Source organism: Vipera berus (assembly GCF_964194415.1).
Source record: "Vipera berus genome assembly, chromosome: 5".
NCBI lineage: Eukaryota > Metazoa > Chordata > Lepidosauria > Squamata > Viperidae > Vipera > Vipera berus.
The window spans coordinates 23449830-23466756 of NC_138207.1; the positions used below are offsets into that span (position 1 = coordinate 23449830).

Sequence of the window (16927 nt, forward strand, 5' to 3'; positions counted from 1 at the left end):
TATCTGTAGATGATAAATCCATATTCTCTCAAATTATCCCATTAACTCATGTTGCAACTATACAAAGTTTAGAGACCGTATCCCCCCCCTTTAATCTGTGCCCTCACCGCACCAGCAAGTCAAAACTATGACTGTTTTTCCCTTGCATCTCCCAGTTAAGAGGTTCCCCAAAATTGAGACTGTTTGGTACCATAATCTGTAACAAAAAGGCCTCGGCAAGGTTAAGCTAGGTGGGATCTGGTTATTATTTGGATAGGAGACCACCAGGGAATCCCAAGGTAATAAGCTAAAAGGGAAGCTGGTAGGAAAAATGCCCTGAAGAAAGCAATGGTTGCCTTGCCTTCTGTTGTCAAAAAAAAAAAAAAACTTCGTGAACCTCACCAAGCACCGTGCCTTATTTGGATGACACTTTATCATCAGGTAAATAGACAAGCCCTGGACTTCTTTCCTAGTAAAACTAGTGCAGTGACAATCTGCAGAGGGATCAGGGTTGCTCAGTCGGGTGTCAAAGACTGGAAAGCCCGAAGAGAGTGAACTTGCTGGAGAATGAACCCAGCAACAATTGTGGCAGGTAAAAGGGTTGGAGTATCAATGAGAGGGCAGGGCAAAACCGGGGGTGCCCGAAGGGCTAATTCTGCCAGAAAATGCGCTTCTTTTGTTCGCTTCTCTCCACCATCCCCGACCTTCCAAGTGCCTGATAGGCCACAACTCTTACAAGCCGTCTTAAGCTCGCTGCTTGGAAGCCGCGGGGACTCGGCTCTCTAGGGACCCACTGCTTTGGGGCTTGCCCTACCGACGGCTCCCTCCCGAACGAGCGCTGCTCTTCTGCCTCTTCCCGGCATCAAGAGCCGCGGGTCCGGGCGTTGGGGTGGAGGAGAGACGACCCAAGAGAGGCTCCGTCTCGGGCTTGGCGAGTTCTTCCTCCGGCAAGGGGGTGGCCCGGAGCGCTTCCAGGAGACACGTTCGGCCAAAGCGCTCGCCCTTCCCTTCTGGCAGTCTCCCGCCCCAGCACTCCTCATGTCAGCCCCTCCCCAGCAGACCCAGCCCCGTTCCCCCCCCCCGGCGTTGAACTAACGCGGGACACCAGCGCAGGATCCATGCCTAATTAAATTAATTAGGGCTTGTTGTCAATCCTGGATTAATGGCCGAGAGAGAGCGCGCGCGAGAAAGCCCCGACTGCCGGATCTGGAAAGGGGGCGAGGGGCGGGGTGGGGTTGGGGGGGGGGACGGAGAACTTCTCCCTCGCTCTCCCCTACCTCCCCCACCCCCCTTCCCCGCCTGGCTTTTTTTTTCCTCTTTCGGCGAAGCGCCTCGGCTGCTGCTCTAGGAGAAGGGGGTTCATTCCCAGTACCAAAGGGGAGGTTATTTGCTCCAAACGAGGGGCAGGCTCTGCAAAGTATAAATAGTGGGGACTTCGATCACCGAAGCCCAGATAGACCGGAACTCTTCGCGGGGAGAATTGTCAAAGGCCGGTTTTCTTTCTTTCTTTTTCTTTTTTTTTTTTACAAGCTTCGCTCGGGTTGGGAAACCTCCGCTCCCGTTTAACGCTCCAGCCCCTCTGCGGCTTTTCTCTCCCTTTCCCACCCACCCTCCCCCCCCTTTTTTTTTCTTCTCCTCCCACTCCCCCTCCTCCCGACCCCCTTGATGTGTTTATTGGGGGGCTCGGAGCAGCCAGAGGAGGCAAACGAGGGGGAGGAAAAAAAGAGCCCAAAGCAGAGCCGGCGATGGAAGAACTTACCGCTTTTGTTTCCAAGTCGTTTGATCAGAAAGTGAAAGAGAAAAAGGAACTGATCACGTACCGGGAGGTGCTGGAAAGCGGACCCGTTAGGGGAACTAAAGAATCCGGGGGCTCCAACGAGCCCAGCTCGGAGGAGAGCAGCAGCCCGGCGGCCCGGGGAGCTGGAGGAAGCGGCGGCGTGGGACGGCGATCGCCGGTGCGAGAGCTGGACATGGGCGCAGTCGACAGGGGCCGGGACGCGGACACTCCTAAACTCAGCGAAGGTAAGAGCTCCGGCTTGGGTGGGGTGGGGTGGGGTGGGGTGGGGGGCAAAACAGGCGAGGCTGGGGACCGCGCGGGTGGCTGTCGGAGATCTGGGCTGGGGTGGCAGGGAGAGCAAAGGGAGTTGGGCGCGGGCGCGCGCGCGCGCGCGCGTGTGCTTGCGTTTCTACGCTTGCGGGTTCGCTCGGAAAGCCCGGCCGAAAGATACGCGTTGAGTCCGGACCGGCAGGAGTGCGGCGAGAAAACTTGGCGAGAGGAAGGATGGAATCGGGGGGGGGGGGCGATCTTCGGCGCCCTCAATTTCGCTCCCTCGCCAAGCTTTGCAAAGCGCTGCGAATATTGAAAACTAAGCCCAATGAAAAAGAAGTCCAGCCCGGCCATCTCCCAGGAAGGTCTGGCTCCAGATAGCGGAAGGGGGAAGGGGTACAATTCTACCTGTGGATTTTTGTGGGGATCGGCTGTGGATCCCTTTTTGGCAGAGGTGCACTGGTTAAGTTGGCTAACTGAGATTTTCCTCCGGTACGCGTTGCCTGATAGACTGACCGTCAGGGTTTGTTGAGGATTGTTCTTCAGAGAGAAATTTTTATATTGGGGGGGCGGGGGAACCGGCGCGCATAAAAGTCTTTATACCGCCAATGTGGGGGGTCCGATTGCTCCTCACATTACTTTTTTCAAAATGTTTAATTCCCAGCGAAACAAACCTAACAATAGAGTAAGGTCACCCTGAAGTCCACCTTTAAGTATTTTACGGTCGACAAATTAATTCGCTTCCACTAAGCGACCCTTCGATATTTGCCAACGTAAACAAAGGCGGAATTAAATAAATCGGCATGTTAAAAAGGGAATCAGAAAGCTTTAAGTTATTAGTGCATCGAATATTGAGCGCAATAAAAGTAAGAAAATAACATTTTGTCTTTCACAAAGTACACTTCAAAAAGTGTTAATTTGAAAAGCAAGAGTTATAATAGTTCCGAACCATCGCATTATAAAAGAAAACTTTAGTCATGGGCAGCACTGAAATCCTTAAAAAGGAGGCTTCTTATAGCTTTGTTTTCCGAAGCCCTTCGCGACCTACCTGTATTTCTACATAAAAGAAGAAACCGCCTCAGTCGGTGTCAAGGAAGAGAAATGAATCTTACACAGGGCTGTATAGCCCTTTCTTCTTTGCTTACCCAGAGAACTCTGTGACTTTCAAGTGTGTTTGAATATCTGTGTGTGGTTTGAGTCTGCGAGTGCCACAATCGCGGAGGGGAGAGGTGGGAGCGTGTTTTTCAACCCGTTTGTTTAACGAAAGTAGCTCCTTCCAGATCGGAACTGGGTTGAACATCTGAGCCGGAAATGATTTGCTAAACAAATTCCGAATAGGGTTAGAGGGGGAAGCGCAATTGCGGTAAACAAACTTCGGCGGGGCGGTGGGCAAACGGTCCCAGGGAAAAGGGAGAAACCAGGCCTTTTAATTGGGAAAGCCTCCCCACTGTGACTAGATAGAGTTGCCCGGGCAAGGAAAAGCCGGGCCTGGTATCCAAAGTGAAGGGTTTGTGTCTGTGCGCGGACGGCTGTAGAGGCGAAAAATGGAATAAAAGGGAAAGATTAAGATCGACACTCTCGCTATAATTAATGGCAGCAGGCCTTTGTTACAGGAATGTATAAACTTCCAAATTCCCCTGCGTGGATCAGTTTTCATTTTCATCTGTAACGGGGGTGGGTGGGGGGGAACCAGGACAAAGAGGAGGCAAATGGGATGGGATGCAATTTAAACGTTTAGATATCAAAATAGCACCGAGTGGTTATTCCAACGATTTCGTTTTTGAAAGGGTTTTTTTTCCTGTTTCTCTACGCAAAGAAAGCCAAGGATATTTTTGACTTCCCCAAAAAGATCGTCGGGAAGTTTAAGCGGGATCTGAGGAAAGATTGCACGTGGCAGATGCCGTCTCTCCCCCGCACCTGCCGCAAGGATTTCTCGAAAACTGGCCAGCCTTGATCAGGCGAGTTAGGCAGCTTCCAACGCGCGCGTTGGAGTTGAGTTCCCTTCCCAAAGAGCCATCCCATCTCAGAAGGGCCCCAGTGGAGTGTTTTTGGGAAGGGGTGTGTGTGTCCAGAACCCGAAAGATTCCTCCACCCACAACTTAAGCGACGGTTCAGATTTTTTTCTCGGGGTAAATGTTTTCCTCTCTGATCCAACCATTCTTCAGATCCTCTTCCCAAACCCAAAGATTTGGTCCTTTAAGTCTGAGAGAAAAGACTTATACGTCTTTCTAAATTCAGTTTTTTAATCCCTTTGGACCTCTGTTCTGCAGAGGATTGGGGATTATTGGGACAAGCAAAAAGCACCTTCGGATCCAACTGCAGAACTCAGGGTGTTTTCCTAAATATTCCTAAGAAAGTCTTAGAGGGAAAGAAAATCCTTTGTGTGAGTGAGTGAGTGAGTGTGTGTGTGTGTGTGAGAGAGAGAGAGAGAGAGAGAAAGAGAGAGAGAGAGAGAGAGAGAGAGAGAGAGAGAGAGAGAGAGAGAGAGAGAGAGAGAGAGAGAGAGAGAGAATGAGAATATCTTATTTGCGTGTAATTCGATTGAGACCCTGGGGTACAAGTCTTTAAACTTCTAACGCACCAGGGCTTTGCATCTGATACCTCGAAGAAGGTTAGGATTGGACTGCAGTACAAAGCAGAAGAAACCCTTTGGCGAGCTGTTCAGAAACAAGTCCCATTGAGTTCAGCTTCCTCCCCAATAAAGGCGTTAATTTGCCCGCTGAAATCCATGGGACTTATTGAAGGCTTGGAGCGGGGGACGGGTGGGACTCTGAAAGGAAAGCCTAGCCCGATCAGAACGGCCCGCTTTCCGCTTGGCCCACCGGGCGCCTTCGCCAGCGGAGTCCTCCAGCCGCGAAACCGTTAAGGGAGGTGACCTTTCCTCGTTCATTGATCTCTGGTCCTCCCCCTCCCCTCCCCTCCCCCCTCCGGCTTGAGGCAAAAAGACACGTGGGGGGAGACTCGGCGATCAGAGCAGGCCCAGTGCTCCGGGGAGAAGGTCCGGCACGCGGCTCTGATCGCCTTTTTTTCGCCTGGCCCCCAGTTTCGCCGGAGCTGAAAGAGCGCAAAGAGGATGCCAAAACGATGGAAGACGAAGGGCAGACGAAAATCAAGCAGCGGCGGAGTCGCACCAATTTCACCTTGGAGCAGCTGAACGAGCTGGAGCGGCTTTTCGACGAGACCCACTACCCGGACGCCTTCATGCGAGAGGAGCTCAGCCAGCGGCTGGGACTGTCGGAAGCCCGGGTGCAGGTGAGGCCCACCGCTTGCCGGGGTTGGGAAGGGGAAGGGGGATGAAAAAGCGTCGCTTTCCTCCGACTAGCCGGTTCTGGACGCCGAGCCGATGGCGATTTTCTTCCGAAGCATCCCGGAGCCCCAGCACCAGTGGGGTGGGTGGGTGGGTGGCATTTGGGAACGTGGGTGCCGGCGGACCTTCCTTTTGGATCCCGGCTGGTTTCATTGCGCAGTCGAAGGTGAGAGGCCGCCCTTCCCAGCCGAGTCCTTTGCTCGGCCAGGAGCCGGGAATCCCTTCCGTCAGGAAGCAGCAGCAGCAGCAGCAGCAGCCACCCGCGAGTGGGTGTGGGTTCCCCGCGGAAGGAGCCCTGGTCGCTCCAGAAGGAAGGAAAGGTTCCTAGGCGGGTCTGAGCCCTTTCGAAAGACACTTCAGCTAGGGAGGGAGATCCGTTGCCGGGATGGGGCGTCCACTTAGCGGATCCAGCAGGTCTGACGGAGCGCGAGCTTTCGGGGTTTCTAAAAGAAACGAAGGTTAACTGCGCTGGTCCTGAGTCAAAATCCATCCACCCTTAACACCGCTCAGACTCCTCGGCTGTATAAGGGAGCTCTCTCCCTCGACACGCCGAGCGCCTTCCGGAGCCCCGATCTCTTCTTTGAAGCGGCGGCGAGAGGCCTCGGTACTGAGTTCCTGTAATCTGCTTGCTGCAGGTTTGATGGAGCGTGGGAGGAGACATTCAAATCAGGCTTCACCTGGCGTGGGACGAATTCAGGTTGCTCCCCCGACTGCCCGAGGAAAAAGCGCATTAAATGGTTTTGAAAATCTTGCTTCTATTGTCCTGCCGACAAGCCACCTTCTCCCACTTTCTAACCTCTGCTGTTGTTGTTACCGAGGCTGGGTTGCTCGGTCGGGGCTTATGGAATAAGCCACAATTGGCTGGAGTTGCACGAGGTGCTGATCCAAAGCAAAACAAACGATGGAGGGGAAGCCACTGGGGCAAATACAGTCAGAGGTTGTCTGTGAGAGAGGTGAAGATAGGGAGCAAGATGGGAAGGCAAACCAGGTTTCATGCTGGGCTGAGCTTCCAATTGCAGGCTAGGCTAAAATCACTCTAGCTAGTTGTGTGAAAATGACCAGCCATATTGAGTAGGGTTTAGTGTGTGTGACCTCAAGCAACTGAGTTAAATCAAGTAAATGTTGGTTCAGCAAACCATACTTTAGTTCCTGCAAAGACAGCCACTGTGCGTGGGACTGAAATAAGATCTTTCCCATGGCTTCAGTTCTATCATTTCAGGTTTTAAATGATATCAGGCTAATCTTTCCACTTGGAAAAATGTATACGGCCATACCAAAGTGTATACTGGGCTAGATAGTATATAAGTACGCACAAACACCCCTTTAGGTATCGACTATCTCTCTTTTTTTAAAAAAAGTCTAAAACAGGAAATTGGATGTGTATTTACAGTGTATTTACAGCTTCCTTCCTTGTAAGCAATTTTTAAAAAACCCAGAAGAAAGGTGAATGGAAAGGAAGAGTTACACACTACTCAAGCAGGGTTTCTTCCTTTTTTTTTTTTTAAAAAAAAGAAAAATCTATTTTGGAGATTTTATTTTCTCTTTTCCTACACCTTCCAAATTTTCCCTAGAGGTCCTTGAGCCAAAGTTTTGTAAGCTCACTCCTTCCCTCCCAAGACGCTGGCAAGCCAAAAGCCAAAGTCATTTGTCCAGTGTTAGACACTGTACATCTCTATCTGCCGTGATTCCCCAGGAAAACCAACCCCCCTTTGTGTGATCCCAAGGAGCCGGTTTAGGCCTTGAAAGTCTGCAGCTGCTCACAGAGTAACTGATCCTTTCCCCTCCATCTTGGCGACATGGGCTGCCATCTGCACCAAACCGGGCTCCAGTTTTGAAAGGCTTTCTCTGCATCTTGTAATCGGATCAAGCCAGAATCTGAACAGTTGAGTTGCAGCAAAGGCAGAAGAAAATCAAAGGGGGGGGGGAGAAGGAGCATAGAGTTTGTTCTGGTTTTTTTTTTAGCTATAACCTAGGGAAAGTTGGAAGCGGAAAAAAATTATCCTCTCTTTATTTTCCCTTGTTACTCCTTTCTGATTTTCCATTTGTCTTCTTTAGGTTGGCCGCTTAAAACACACACCCTTCCTGTATTTTGAGTAGCAGGTCTAAAAGCAAGAAAAGAGAGAGAGAGAGAGAGAGAGAGAGAGAGAGAGAGAGAGAGAGAGAGAGAGAGAGAGAGAGAGAGAGAGAGAGAGAGAGAAGTGGGAGGAATTAAAGGCTGCTTGCTTCCAGAGTAGGGAGGTTGCCTTAACAAAAGAATAACTGGCGCTTGGTATAATCCATAGAGAAGAACTTCCAGAGATTTGCATTGATTATAGTCTGGATCCTTTAAAATGGCCCCATAAAATGCCCGTGAGTTGGCTTTAAGCATCCTTTCCTGCCTGGTTCTCTTTGGCAGATTGCAGGAGGAAGAGCTTGCTAGCTAGTCTAAGAATACTAGAAACCAAAATCCCAATCTCCAGACCTACTCCTGCTCAGGTTCATACAGAAAAAATGCCTTAGATGCTGGTGGGCTTATTCCTGAGTAAAAAAGATATTGAGAGGTGTCCTTGAGGTTTTGCTGGTTCGTGTAGCTGCACAGGATCCAGTTGCTTTACTGCAGCAACTACATGGAGTTCTCTGGAAGCAGGTCACATGAAGTCAGATGGGACATGTATCCAGGAAGTGGGATGACTGGGCTTGTTTGCTGCTTTTGCTCAGTGGCTGTTGCCCAGGAAAAGCTAGCAGGAACAGTTGCTTTAGTCTGGAACCCTAGAATCTCTTGCTAGCAACTCTCTGAAAACAAAACAGTATCTTTCACAGGCTGAGTAAGCTCACCATCCCAGAGTCGGCTTACATGTCTATTGCCTTAAAGCTAATAGGCAGTACTCTGAATAAGGTTAGGTTCTAGAGCAGGGGTCCCCAACCCCGATCCGATCTGTGGACCGGTACCGGGCCCTGGCATGCCAGCAACCAGGCAGCACAAACAAAGTCCCACCCGCAAGATGCAGGCAGCACACAAAACCACGCACCCTCCAGTCCGGGGTGTGTGTGTGGGGAAACCTCTCTCCACGGAACTGGTCCCTGGTGCCCAAAAGGTTGGGGTTCTCTGGTCTAGAGCACTTGGTTCATTTCAATGTATCCTAAGGTGAGTTCTAGGTGTGCAGACATCAGCCCATTTCTTTTGAAACTCAGTCCTTCCTCTTTCAAAGAAAATCTCCAGTGAGATTCTTTTCCCTTTGAAGGACAGCAGGTTTCAGTCACTCCTACCTTCTTACCCTCTCCCTTTATGCACTAAAGCCTAGAATCCAACCAATTTAAAGTAGAACTCTCTAAAGAAATTAGGCAATTCACTTTTACGCCTTTGCTCAAATGTTAGTCCTTCTGAATCAAATGGATTTTCACAGTAAGTTCTTTTGAACTCTTCAGAGCATGTGTGGGATGGCAGGGGGAGAATAGATATAGGATCAGGCAGTCCAAATTTATTAAGGGGTAAAGTACCAACTTTATTCTCCTTCTTCATGCTTTTAAAACTTTTTTTTACTTTAATATAGACAGAAATGACATCTTGCTTGCTGTGGAGCTGTTTTCACGTTTTCTATTCCCCCCCCTAATATGGGAACAAACAAGATTATCATAATAATGAGATCATTATTCTGCTTCTGTATTGCATGCTAGTCCCCAGAGAGAGAGCATTTCTCGACTTCTTTATTATGACACTTTTATGACCCTCCACCTCAAAGTTTGTAATTAAATGCTTTGGTGTTTTGTTTTTCTTGCAGAGAAAGCTAATCAATACAACTAGCTTTTAATGAGCTCATTCCTTTTTGAGTTTTATAGATCTATATTTTTTGTATTTTGTGCAAATATCCAAAACCCTTGATCCAATTTCAGACTTTCAGAGTTAGGTCAAATAGAGAAGTTCAGCAGGGATGTTTCTGCAAAGATAAGACTGTATTGGCAGGGGAATCAGGAGAGAGAATAATTCTCTTTTGCTAAGCTGTGGGATAGGAAGGAGCAAGGAGACACAGATTTAGACTTTTAGGTTTTGATAACCCAAAGACCTGCTAATCAGGCCTCCACTACAAATGTCCATCTTGGTTTTTGGAACAGTATAAATCTGGCTTGCCAATGCTTTTTTTCCCCAAGATTTTTTTTAACTTCCCAGTTTAGATATTAACCCCTCCCCCCATCTTCCAATGGTCTCACCTTCAAATAATAAATAAACAATGGGCACCTAAGTTCTCATCTTCTGGGACTGATCAATTGGATATGAATCTAGTAACCTCTTGTAGTCATTCCATATTCAGTATCTACATCTATATTTCTTGTATCAAACAGCAAAATGTTTACTTCGTACATCACAATTGAAATCATGCCTGTGGCTATCCGAAGTTCCCAATTCTTCTAAGATACTGTATTTCCATTTAGGCCCTAAAAACATCTAGTCGTACATTCTGAGCCTAGGAATTTGTTTTCTCTAGGATAAAGCCATCAGCTCAGGTCCCTTTTGTCCTGTTTTAATTCCAAACTCTTCTTTTTACCACCACTAAATTTGGAAAGAAAAAAATAGTCATGGCTTCTATTGTTCAGCTGAGGGTCAGTGCATTTATCTACTGTAGACTTTAATAGTGTTGTGGCATCTGAAAGTCTTATAGAAGAGTTAGTATGGCACAACACTCTGATAGTTTGTGATGCTTGAAAATTTATGTCATAATAAAGTTTCTTAGCCTTGAAAGCGTCACAAGACTCGGTTGCTTTTGTTAAAATCTGGAGAGTTTTCATCTCATCCTCTTGGGGAACATCCCGTGCATTCCTGTTTCCTTTCTGCCCTCCCTGGTCCAAAGAAATTTCCCTTCTTCTCCATCCAAATGAGCTTCTTGGACGATAACCCAAGTTTTAATTTTTGACCATACCATATGCATCTGAATCTCAGATTGGAACTTAAGTAGCTTTCTCTGGCAGACTCTTTTCTCAAAAATACAAACTGAAGTCACCCAGATAAATTCACCCATTTCACTTTCTCTTATATCCACATTTTGTGTAAAGCGTTTAATAGACTTACCAACAACATTTTACTCAGAAATAAGGTCAATTGACTACAAGGGCACTTCCAGAAAACTGAGTGAAGGAAATAAACCTCACTCTCTCCCGGTTGAAAATCATGGGACTTACAGCAGACATCTAGACACATCTTCTAGGAGACAGGACTTACTGAGCACAATAGGATCAATCCCCAGTGAATCCGTATTGGGTTACAGCATTAAAGTGCTTAGCAGGCCTGAGATGAAATACATTTCACTCAGAAGGGAAGTAAGACCCATTGATTTTACAGAAAAAAAATTTCTATCTATCAGCGTTTGCTTGGGATAAATTTCTTTTGAAGAATAGGGCTTGCTTCCAAACTATTAGAAATATTTTCTGCCACCGTGTATGCTTAATATTCAAGTCTAGTTTTAACTGAAATATGAAAATGTAAAACTAGTTTTCATTTCAGCTGGCTTCAGATTTATTAAGAGTCTCATAAACTCTGTGATTACAAACCAGTTTATTGATGCATTTTACAATGCTTAGCATGTAACTCAAGGTTGACTCAGCCTTCCATCCTTCCGAGGTAGGTAAAATGAGGACCCAGATTGTTGGGGGCAATTAAGCTGACTTTGTAATAATGCTGCTTGGGGGTGTGTGAAAGCCCTAATAAGCAGGCATATACATAGAATGAAGGCTACTGCTAAGCTTGTAAGCCACCCTGAGTCTTCGGAGAAGGGCAGGATATAAATGGAATTAAAATAAATAAAAATGTGTGTGACAGATCTTTTACTGTATTATTTCTTAAATAAGTTACTAAAAGTTCTAAAATGTGTAACATGCCTGATACACATTTGATAACTGCAATGTCTGAAAATGAGATGATAAGTTTCTCAAAAAGACATTTAAATGGCTTTTTCACTCTAGATCAATTAGTTGGTTTAAATATAGAACAGAAACAGTCCAAACTAAATACTTCCTAGAAAAGTAGGAGTGAGAACTGTGCCTTTCTAATGGTGAAGATACTTTTGGGACCATAGCAACAACTGAACTTTGATACATATACAGAATCTAGTTAATTGTGAAGGAGAGTGCCTCATTCCATCTTGTGGAACTTGGAGGTAGCTGAAGGGATACTCAGAAATATTTACTGTACTTCCAACATTTGTAAGACAAGAAGTTACAGTTGACTGATGATCCTTGTGATGCAATCATATCCAAGCTTATTTAAAAAAAAGGAATGCAGCTATGTTTCATGGGATTTACTGTTAGATCAGCCACCCTGAGGAGAGGCCAAAGTTGGACAAATAATTGCAGTGTGCACCCAGGAAAAAGATCTGGTGCAGATTTTATGGAATAGGGTTGAGCATAGTAAATAGGGAGGGAAGAAGAATAACTGCTTACAAAATGCAACTTTCCTGTAATAAACATGGCATCAGAGAGATCACTTAATATATATAGTTGTGGCTTTATATTGACTTGTTTGCTTTTCTCCCTGATTGTCTGCCCAGGTCTGGTTTCAGAACAGAAGAGCTAAATGCAGAAAGCAAGAAAACCAGCTCCATAAAGGTACATATGTGAAATAGAGCCAAAGGGGCTTTTGCCATAGACATGCTTTTAATTACTGAGCTCTTGAGTGTCTTGCCTGGCTTGGGTGCTATGATTTCTATTTCCTAACATTGCAGTTTTGTGCCCATTTATCAGCCTGACTTCATGGGATACAAGAGGACTTCACAGAGGATGTTTCTACTTGGGTTTAGCATCAAAAGCAGTAGTCCAGGACTGTGGATAGGGGAAATCAGAAAAAGTCCTTTTTGTCTTGTACCTGAGCCCAAATGGCCTAAATGCAGGCACTAATCATTTTAGTTTAATATCTTCAAGTTCTGATTCTGTCTCCCTATTACGACTGGGAGACTCTGAGGATAAAAATGGACCTTGATTCAATTCTTCTTTGTTTCAGGGGTTCTCATTGGAGCAGCAAGCCAGTTTGAAGCATGCCGGGTTGCTCCCTATGTGAATGTTGGTGCTTTGCGGATGCCTTTCCAACAGGCAAGTAGAGGGCCAGTCTTGAGCATCCCTTGAGACCAAGGAGCCACCAGTAGCTCCCATTCCTTTCCTGTAGTTCTCTCCATTTTGCTCCTTGGAGACAGAAGCCCTGGACACATTTTTTTTTGCTGAAAGCAAATGTCAGCAATCTCCTTCTGCAGTGGGAAGGGAGATATGTGGTGGGTGAGAACAAGTCTTCCCTGCATCTGTGGCAGATCTGCACATCATCCCAACCTACTGCAAGACTTTATTGAAACATTCATCATTTAATTGCCCTGACAGGGTACTCAGGTTTGCTGTGAAAAGCTCTTGAAATGAAAAAAAAGAAAAAAAGAAAGCTTTATTTCCTGCTTTGATCTCACTAGGATCCAGTTCTCATGGCTGTAATCTCAAGGAACCAGGAGGCTGGATTGGAATAGAGCAATCAGGGATCAGGAAAGATGCCAAAGTTGTGAAGCCAAATTTGGCAAGTTCATTCAGGACATAAGCCTGAGATTCAGGACCTTTTTTTAGCCATATTACCTGGAGAACTATGTGTCCAATGAAGTGTTACTTGCAGATAACTTTTGGAAGGAACAATCTCTGTGTGAACCAGGCACTTTAATCAGATAAAGTCCCATGAATTTAATGCAGTGAAGCTCTAGTAAGGCCAATTAGGAAGGCAACTGTTGATGCAGTCACAGAGTGCTCACTCGGACGAATTGAGTTTTGCTATGGATCGCTGTTATTCACACTGGATACAAGGACAGGCATCAAGACTGAATACACATATCTTAATTTCGGTAGAATGATCTTTGCAGGATTAAACTAAAAAATCACAATTGACATAACTTTACAGATAGAATTCTATTTTAAATAGGTTAATTTATTTTCTTGCTGTTTACTGAAAATAGTGTTCAGTGTCCTTTTAAAAAGCCCATATAATCTCTTTTTCTCTTGGAAATTCCCTTTTAAACTATTTATGATTGGTCAATGAAGGCAAGCCTGACAACCCTGTTTCTAAACATGTTGGACTCTTGCCCAGCCTAGTTGATCATCTTACAACATTGATTTCAGGGGCTTCTGTCTCTAAATCATGCCCATTACTTGGAAATAACTCTAGTTGATTTCAAGGGGATTTATAATGGATGTATTAGAAATAGCATCTTGGAGCCATAAAGCCAGAAGGTTTTTAATGACTTGTGTTCAGTCCAAACTAAAGTTGTACTCCTCAGGTTTGCTGCTAGTAATGGTATACTTTAGGTGGTTGCACACCCAATAAATAGTTGTGGACACATCATTCTTTTCAAACCTTCATTCAGCCTTTCCTAACCTGGCACCCTCTAAATGTGATTGGACTACATTTTCCAGAATTCCCAGGCAGCACAGAATTCCTGGTGCAAATTCTGCTAGATGTAGATTGAACAGAACAGTCAGTACAAAGTTAGGAAAAACAGCCTTAATTCAATATACATGAAGTTCAATCCTTCTTAATTTTTTTATTGAATATACATAGATTTTGACTTTCAGGACTTTTGTATAGAATTAAATGTTCTTAGATGAGTCAGAAAGAAAAACTTTATCTAAATAAAGTGGCTGGTATTCATGATACTCATAACATCATAACAAACTACTTTAAAGCTCCAAATAGTTATAGTTAGAATCTGTGTAAACCATACTTTTACAAATTCAGGCCAAATGATGATTGAGAACTATAAATATCTACAGCCCTTAGACCAGGGGTGTCAAACTCATAGCATCACGTGACGTGTGTTGTGATGTTCCATTGCTGGCAATGGGGTGGACTCTATTTTGGCATGTGGGCTGGCAGTTTGACGCCCCTGCCTTAGACAATTCAGATAAAAGGCAAGAGATACAAGTATAGTATTGGGACTTGTACCTACCTGCTTGATGCTCTTTAGGGTTACAGTACTCAACTCAATAATATTTAAACAGCTTAAATATTGCCATAATATGTATGAATTAAGAATTAGCAGGACACATAATTTTCCCATATTAACAGTATTTTGAGAAAACAAATTCAGAATGGATAGTCATAATACTAATCAAGCACATTTATTAGAACCAGAAGCCTAAGGTTTAATAACTAGGAAGACAATTAAGTACATTTTAGCCAATTTGCCATCACCCCTTATGGTTAGCTAAGTAGCGCATATACCATTTGACAGCTGCCACAGGAATAAAATACTAATAGTAACCCACCAGAAGCTCTAAACCAACATTTTTGTGCCTAAAATGTGTAACAAACATATATAAGCAGACAGGCGAATCAATCAATGCAAGATGCAGTAAATCCATCAGCAGAAGAAACCAATCAATGCAGCAATGCACTTTTGAGTCCAGGCAGTCCGTGTTCCTGTCCATCCTGCATCTTGGATAATAAGAAAGGATGACACCCCCCCCACTAAAGCTTTCTTTAACACCTCCCCCACTAAACATAATATTAAACAAGGCTCAGGCATGCCTCTGTACTGCTCAGCCTTGAAACAAAAGAGCTGGTTCACCCATATTAGACTAGGATAAAATGAAATTTGTGGGCAACATGGTTGGAGCATGTGACATTAACCTGACTGTCACAAAGCTGCCACAAAATTCATTTGATTTGATGTTACATGGGCCACTAATTGTGTCTTGCTAATAAGGATTTAGGTTTAGCATGGTACGTGATCCTAGGAAAGAAGAAATGAATAGATTATTTCCTGGCACTAGATCTGTTTTAACTCCCCAGCCCTTTTTATCCTGAAAGCTGAGCTTTTTTCTTCTCTTCTTGGCTCATCCTTGACTAGATGATAGTCACTCTGGTGGCTGCTTGTCTAAAGACTGTACTAGCTGTTCACATCATTTACTCCAGCTAGGGAGAAAGCTGTTTCTTTGGAGCCTGTCTTTGAATATTTAGGGCCTGCTCTGCAAAAGCTCAAAACAGCCTTGGCCTGTTGTTATGGATGTTATGTACCTGTTTTGAGACTCAGCCAAGTACTGTGAGAGCATTTCTGCAACCTTGCCATTTACTTCAGGTGCTCTTATTGTGCTTTTCTGATGACTTGGAGGTTTCATGTTGTGAGTAGCTTGAAGAGTTTGTTAAAAGAGATAGATGTAAAGCTGTAAAGACGTCTGCTTAAGAGCAAGCCCCATTAAATGCTGCCTCTTCCAGCTTTGAAGTTGTACCAATGCAACCTATAAATGTTGTGCATGCATTACTCAGAAGCGGGGCTTGTATTCAATGGGGCTAATTCCCAATGAAATATATTATGGGTTTGCCATCTGATAGCTAATTCCAGGCAAGCTTCTTAACTGAACTTCAACTCCCCTACTACCACCACTACACAATTTCTAGGAATTAACCCTTTGGGAGAAAATGTAAACACAGCACTCTGCACAACTTGTTCAGTGCTTCAGTTACAGATAAAAAGGTGGAATTTAGGAAAGACAGTGGTTTTTCTCATTTTCATGTTTCCTCTCCTCTTCTTCTTCTTTCCAAAAACCAGGAGAGGGGGAGATGGAGAGATACACTCTATGCCTCTCTGTATCTGAAGTCCAGGTCACATAGTGCCATAATATCATTTGTTTGGCCTTGGCTTTCCCTGTTGTGTGAACTTTGGCGCTGTAATTTGTAAACAGCGCTTAATGAGGTGGCAACCTGGTTTGTACATCACACTGACCCATGGTTTAATAAACACCTCATTGGGTTCACCCATGCTAGTCCTTTTGATGGGGCTGAAGGTCACTTGGTGGTGGCAAGCCCCACCAAGTCGGCTAACTTCTCCCTTTTCCCCCAGGCCCCCAGAGAAGTGGGCGAGTGGGTGCGCGCACTGAAGGGCAGGGGGGGGGAGGGGGCGATGGCTGGGCGGTCCGTTAATGCTCTTGTCTCTCTCCATTCTCGTTACACCTTTTAGGATAGTCATTGCAACGTGACGCCCTTGTCCTTTCAGGTGCAGGCACAGCTGCAGCTGGACAGCGCCGTGGCGCACGCGCACCACCATCTCCACCCGCACCTGGCGGCGCACGCGCCCTACATGATGTTCCCGGCCCCGCCCTTCGGCCTGCCCTTGGCCACCCTGGCGGCGGAGTCTGCCTCGGCCGCTTCGGTGGTGGCCGCAGCCGCGGCGGCCAAGACCACCAGCAAGAACTCGAGCATCGCGGATCTCAGACTCAAAGCCAAAAAGCACGCGGCCGCGCTGGGCCTGTGACTCTTCGGCCCCGACGAGCGCGGGGCGGCGATCCCACGGCAGGCGGCGCGGGGTCCCCGGGGCAGGCTCTCCGGAGAGACGCCTCCGCCGCCCTCCCGCGCTTCGCCTTCGACAGAGACCGACCTCGGCGCCGCCGGAGCGACGCTTCGGGGAGGGCTGAGCCGCCGGCGCCTGCGCGCCTTCCAAGGCGAAGGAGCCTCCGAGGCCAGCCTCCCGCCGTCGAGAGCTGTCCGGGCCCCGCTGGCCCGACGTAGCGGCGGGGCGGGAGAGCCTTCCGAGGACATCGCTTGCTTCTTTGACCGAAGGAGTTGGGGCAAAGCCTTTTGCTCCCGCTGATGTACGAGGAGACGACGACGA

The 16927-nt window shown here is 46.3% G+C and overlaps 1 protein-coding gene across 1 annotated transcript; it reads left to right on the forward strand.

The window, feature by feature from the left end:
- Nucleotides 1–1361: 1361 nt before the first annotated feature.
- SHOX2 (SHOX homeobox 2) lies at nucleotides 1362–16570 on the forward strand (the record flags this gene model as incomplete). The annotated part of the gene is made up of 5 exons (XM_081330094.1): nucleotides 1362–2001; nucleotides 5070–5278; nucleotides 11849–11906; nucleotides 12298–12386; nucleotides 16277–16570. Exons 1-5 carry the CDS (start codon nucleotides 1725–1727, stop codon nucleotides 16568–16570), a joined length of 927 nt encoding a protein of 308 aa, XP_081186220.1. The 5' UTR covers nucleotides 1362–1724.
- Between the last annotated feature and the right edge of the window lie 357 nt (nucleotides 16571–16927).